Raw genomic sequence first — 6,000 nt, 5'->3', positions numbered from 1 at the left:
AGTCCCACGGGGATTTGGGGCGCTCCGCGGCAGTTTTTGGGGTCCCGCGGGATTTGGGGCGCCCCGGGGCAGTTTTTGGGGTCCCACGGGGATTTGGGGCGTTCTGGGGCAGTTTTTGGGGTCCCGCGGGATTTGGGGCGCCCCGGGGCAGTTTTTGGGGTCCCACGGGGATTTGGGGCGCCCCGGGGCAGTTTCGAGGTGCTGACCCTGCCCCAGTGTCCTGTACATGTCCCTGCACCGCCACGACGGCTCCTTCTTCCCGGGGGGGCCCGGGGGGTCCCCGCGGCGCCGGGGGAGGGGCCCCGGCCGGGGCTTCACCCTCAACGTGGCCTGGGGGGGGCCCCGCGTGGGGGACCCCGAGTACCTGGCGGCGCTGAGCCGGCTCCTGCTGCCCGTGGCCGCGCAGGTGAGCTGGCTTTGGGGTTTGTTTGGGGTTTGTTTGGGGTTTGTTTGGGGTTTGGGGTTTGGGACCCCGAGTACCTGGCGGCGCTGAGCCGGCTCCTGCTGCCTGTGGCCGCGCAGGTGAGCTGGCTTTGGGGCTGGTTTGGGGTTTGGTTGGGGTTTGGGGTTGGTTTGGAGTTTGGTTGGGGTTTGGTTGGGGCTTGTTTTGGCTTTGGGGTTTGTTTGGGATTTGGGGTTTGGGGTTTGTTTGGGGTTTGGGCTTTGGGGTTTGGGGTTTGGGGTTGGTTTGGGGTTTGGTTGGGGTTTGTTTGGGGTTGCTTTGGGGTTTTTTTGGGGTTGGTTCAGGGTTGCTTTGGGGTTTGTTTGGGGTCGGTTTGGTGTTTGGTTGGGGTTGGTTTGGGGTTTGAGTTAGGGGTTTGTTTGGGGTTTGGGGTTTGGGTTTGGGGTTTCGGGTTTGGGGACTGGGGGCTGGGGTTTGGGTTTGGGGTTTGGGGTTTAGGTTTGGGTTTGGTGTCTGGGGGTTTGGGTTTTGTTTGGGTTTGGTGTCTGGGACTGGTTTGGGGTTTGGAGTTTGAATTCTGGGGCTGGTTTGGGATCTGGGTCTGTTTTGGGAGGGGTGGGAGCCTTTGGGGGGGCTGGGTAGCTTAGGGGAGGGGGATTTGGGTTTGTTTGGGGGATTTGGGTTTGTTTGGGGGGGGCTGGGTTTGTTTTGGGGGATTTGGGTTTGTTTGGGGGATTTGGGTTCGTTTGGAGGATTTGGGTTGTTTTGGGGGATTTGGGTTTGTTTGGGGGGGCTGGGTTCGTTTGGGGGATTTGGGTTGTTTTGGGGGATTTGGGTTTGTTTCGGGGGGCTGGGTTCGTTTGGGGGATTTGGGTTTGTTTGGGGGATTTGGGTTTGTTTGGGGGATTTGGGTTGTTCTGGGGGATTTGGGTTTGTTTTGGGGGATTTGGGTTCATTTGGGGGATTTGGGTTTGTTTGGGGGATTTGGGTTGTTTTGGGGGATTTGGGTTTGTTTGGGGGGGCTGGGTTTGTTTGGGGGATTTGGGGTGTTTTGGGGGATTTGGGTTTGTTTTGGGTTTGTTTGGGGGACATTTGTGTTTGTTTTGGGGGTCTGGGTCAGGGTCCCTTTTGGGGGATCAGGGTTCCTTTGAGGGGGCTGAGGGGGGGTCCGGGTTGTTTGGGGGGGTCTGTGGGGGGGTCCGGGTCCCTCTGGGGGGGTCTGGCTGTGATTTGAGGGGGGGGAGCCTTTCGGGGCTCCTTTTTGGGGCTCTTGGCTTCATTTTGGGCTTCGGGTCCCGTGGGGCAGTTGTGGCTCTTTGGGGGGGTCCTGCCTCCCTTTGAGGGGGTCCGTGCCCCCCATTTGGGGTGTGGGGGGGGGCGCCCCGCCCCCTGTGCCCCCCCTGAGGCCGTGGCCCCCCCAGTTCGGGCCGGAGCTGGTGCTGGTGTCGGCCGGGTTCGACGCGGGCCGGGGGGACCCCCTGGGGGGGTGCCTGGTGTCCCCCCAGACCTTCGGCCTCATGACCCACCTGCTGGGGGGGCTGGCAGGGGGGCGCCTCGTGCTCCTGCTCGAGGTGAGGGGTCCCCAAGGGGGGGGTTGGGGGTCCTGGGGGTCCCCAAGGGAGGGGTTGGGGGTCCTGGAGGGGTCCTGGCAGTCCCCAAGGGGGGGGTTTGGGGGTCCTGGGGGTCCCCAAGGGAGGGGTTGGGGGTCCTGGAGGGGTCCCCAAGGGAGGGTTTGGGGGTCCTGGAGGGGTCCTGGTGGTCCCCAAGGGGGGGTTTGGACAGGTCCTGGGAGGGGTTGGGGAGACGCTGGGGGGTCTCGCTGGGGGTTCGGGGGTCTGAGGGAGGCCTGGGGTCCCAGGGAGGGTCAGAGGGGCCTGGGGGGGCCCTGGTCAGGCTTTTTGGGGGGGGGGGGGGTGGTGTGGGCGTGCCATTGGGGGAGGGTGGGGGTCATGGGGGGCTCTGTCCCGGGGGTCTCGCAGGGCGGGTACAACCTGGCTGTGACGGCCGAGGGGGCGGGGCAGTGCCTGGGGGTCCTGCTCGGGGACCCCCCCACGCTGCCCCCCCCCGGGACCCCCCAGCCCGCGGCGCTGCGGGCCCTGGGCCGCACCCTGCGAGCCCAGCGGGGCTGCTGGAGCTGCCTGCAGCTGCCCCGCGGTGAGACCCCTCCCCACAGCGTCCCCGGGACCCCCGCGCAGTCCTGGGACCCCCGGGAACCCCGCGCAGTCCTGGGAACCCCCGGAACCCCCGCACATCCCTGGAACCCCCGGGACCCCCACACTGCCCTGAGACCCCCGGGGACCCCTGCGCTGCCCCGGGATCCCTCGGGACCCCCGCACTGCCCCAGGACCCCCAAGCCCTGTCCCAGTCCCACGGGGACCCCCAGGGCTCCCCTGAGCCCCCCAACCCTCAGCCCTGAGCCCCTCAACACCCCCGGGACCCCCCGGGACCCCCAAATCTGCCCTGAGCCCCCGAACACCCCCTAGGACCCCCATATCTGCCCTGAGCCCCTCAACACCCCCGGGACCCCCTGGGACCCCCAAATCTGCCCTGAGCCCTTGAACACCCCTGGGGCCCCCCCCGAGGCCCCTGGCCCCATCTCCCTTGGGGACCCCCGGGGACCCCCAAATCCCCCAACCCCTCCCTCCCCCCCCCCGCAGTTGAGCCCCCCCCGGAGACCCCCAAGGAAGGGGAGGGCAGCGATGACGTCACAGCCGCCGCCGATGACGTCACGGGGTCTCCCCCCCTGGACGCCGCCATTCGCCGCTTGGGGGCGCTGCAGCTCGGGGACGACCCCGGGGGCGTGGCCAAGGCTGGGCTAGGGGCGGAGTCTCTGGCAGGCCCCGCCCCCACGGCAGCGGCCGCGGCCGCCCCCTGCTGGGAGGAGGAGGAGGAGCTGGAGGAGGTGGGGGACGGGGCGGGGGGCTTGGGGAGGGTCTGGGGGGTTTGGGGCTGGGTTTGGGACCTGGGGGGGCTTGGGGAGGGTCTGGGGGGTTTGGAGGCTGGGTTTGGGATCTGGGGGGGGTTGGGGAGGGTCTGGGGGCATTTGGGGGAGGGTGTGGGGGGGTTTGGGGAAAGGTCTGGTTGGGTTTGGGGTTTGGGGAGGGGTCTGGGGGTTTATGGGGGGGTTTTGAAGGAAGGGTACGAGAGGGATCGAGGTTTAGGGGGGCGGGATTTGGGGAAGGGATTTTGGGGAGGGGGTTCAGGGAAGGGGTTTTGGGGGAGTTTTATGCAGGGGTTGGGTGGGTGGGGTGGATTTGGGGGGGGTTATGGGAGATGGGTTTGGGGGGCAGGATTTGGGGTGGGGGCTTTGGGGTTGGGTTTGGGGGGAAGGATTTGGGGTGGATTTGGGGTGGGGGTTTTGGTGTGGGGGTTTTGGGGCTGCGTTTGGGGGGCAGGATTTGGGGTGGGGGATTTGGGGCTGGCTTTGGGGGTCGGGGTTCTTGGTCCCCCCCCCACCCCTGAGGCTGCCGTTCCTCCGCGCCGGCAGGGGGCGCTGTACGCCGTGACGCCCCTCCTGGAGTGTCCCCACCTGGGGGCCGTGGCCCCGCCCCCGCCCGGGGGGGCCCTGGGGGAGCTCCTGCCCCCCCCCTGCGGGGTCTGCGGCAGCCGCCGCGAGAACTGGCTGTGCCTGAGCTGCCACCAGGTACGGCCCAAAAACACCCAAAACACCCCAAAACAGCCCAAAAACACACACACACCCCCGCCAGAACTGGCTGTGCCTGAGCTGCCACCAGGTACGGCACAAAAACACCCAAAACACCCCAAAACAGCCCAAAAACACACACACACCCCCGCCAGAAACTGGCTGTGCCTGAGCTGCCACCAGGTACGGCACAAAAACACCCAAAACACCCCAAAACAGCCCAAAAACACACACACACCCCCGCCAGAACTGGCTGTGCCTGAGCTGCCACCAGGTACGGCCCAAAAACACCCAAAACACCCCAAAACAGCCCAAAAACACACACACACCCCCGCCAGAACTGGCTGTGCCTGAGCTGCCACCAGGTACGGCCCAAAAACACCCAAAACACCCCAAAACAGCCCAAAAACACACACACACCCCCGCCAGAACTGGCTGTGCCTGAGCTGCCACCAGGTACGGCACAAAAACACCCAAAACACCCCAAAACAGCCCAAAAACACACACACACCCCCGCCAGAACTGGCTGTGCCTGAGCTGCCACCAGGTACGGCACAAAAACACCCAAAACACCCCAAAACAGCCCAAAAACACACACACACACCCCCGCCAGAACTGGCTGTGCCTGAGCTGCCACCAGGTACGGCACAAAAACACCCAAAACACCCCAAAACAGCCCAAAAACACACACACACCCCCGCCAGAACTGGCTGTGCCTGAGCTGCCACCAGGTACGGCACAAAAACACCCAAAACACCCCAAAACAGCCCAAAAACACACACACACCCCCGCCAGAACTGGCTGTGCCTGAGCTGCCACCAGGTACGGCCCAAAAAACACCCAAAACACCCCAAAACAGCCCAAAAACACACACACACCCCCGCCAGAACTGGCTGTGCCTGAGCTGCCACCAGGTACGGCACAACAACACCCAAAACACCCCAAAACAGCCCAAAAACACACACACACCCCCGCCAGAACTGGCTGTGCCTGAGCTGCCACCAGGTACGGCACAAAAACACCCCAAAACAGCCCAAAAACACACACACACCCCCGCCAGAACTGGCTGTGCCTGAGCTGCCACCAGGTACGGCACAAAAACACCCAAAACACCCCAAAACAGCCCAAAAACACACACACACCCCCGCCAGAACTGGCTGTGCCTGAGCTGCCACCAGGTACGGCACAAAAACACCCAAAACACCCCAAAACAGCCCAAAAACACCCAAAAACACCCCAAAAACACCCCCCCCCCCCCGCCAGAACTGGCTGTGCCTGAGCTGCCACCAGGTACGGCCCAAAAACACCCAAAACACCCCAAAACAGCCCAAAAACACACACACACCCCCGCCAGAACTGGCTGTGCCTGAGCTGCCACCAGGTACGGCACAAAACCACCCAAAACACCCCAAAACAGCCCAAAAACACCCAAAAACAGGCCAAAAACACCCCAAAAACACCCCCCCACACCCCGTGAGAACTGGCTGTGCCTGAGCTGCCACCAGGTACGGCACAAAAACACCCAAAACCACCTAAAAACACCCAAAAAACAGCCAAAAACAGCCCCTGTGCCCCAAAACTGTCCCCAAAACACCCCCTGTACCCCAAAGCACCACCTGTACCCCAAAACCAGCCACTGCACCCCAAAACAGCACAGCAACATCCCTGTGCCCCAAAAATCTCTCCTGCACCCCAAAACCACCCCCTGCAGCCCTAGGTCCCCTCCCCACACCCCGAAATCCCCCCCTGAACCCCAAAAGAAATAACCCACTACACCCCAATCCCCCTCCCTCCACCCCAAAATTCCCCCCGAACCCCCCAACCACCCCCCGCACCCCAATCCCCCTGCACCCCAAAAACACCCCTCAAATCCCCCTGCACCCCAAACCAACCCCCTGAACCCCTAAATGCCCCGCACCCCAAAATCCCCCCCGCACCCCGATCCCCCCCACCC

General features: G+C 64.1%; 1 protein-coding gene across 1 annotated transcript in view; it reads left to right on the top strand.

Annotated features, from left to right (window-relative positions):
• Positions 1 to 6,000, top strand: part of HDAC6 (histone deacetylase 6) — a 30,412-nt gene that overhangs the window by 22,265 nt on the left and 2,147 nt on the right. Inside the window, exons 22-26 of the mRNA XM_053968223.1 lie at positions 217 to 406; positions 1,825 to 1,974; positions 2,383 to 2,557; positions 3,061 to 3,305; positions 3,891 to 4,046. Of these exons, the coding sequence (XP_053824198.1) occupies positions 217 to 406; positions 1,825 to 1,974; positions 2,383 to 2,557; positions 3,061 to 3,305; positions 3,891 to 4,046 (916 nt within the window). The remainder of the gene's footprint in view (positions 1 to 216; positions 407 to 1,824; positions 1,975 to 2,382; positions 2,558 to 3,060; positions 3,306 to 3,890; positions 4,047 to 6,000) is intronic.

Source organism: Vidua chalybeata, chromosome 32 (assembly GCF_026979565.1).
Source record: "Vidua chalybeata isolate OUT-0048 chromosome 32, bVidCha1 merged haplotype, whole genome shotgun sequence".
Classification (NCBI taxonomy): domain Eukaryota; kingdom Metazoa; phylum Chordata; class Aves; order Passeriformes; family Viduidae; genus Vidua; species Vidua chalybeata.
This window is presented reverse-complemented; position numbering and strand designations above follow the sequence as displayed.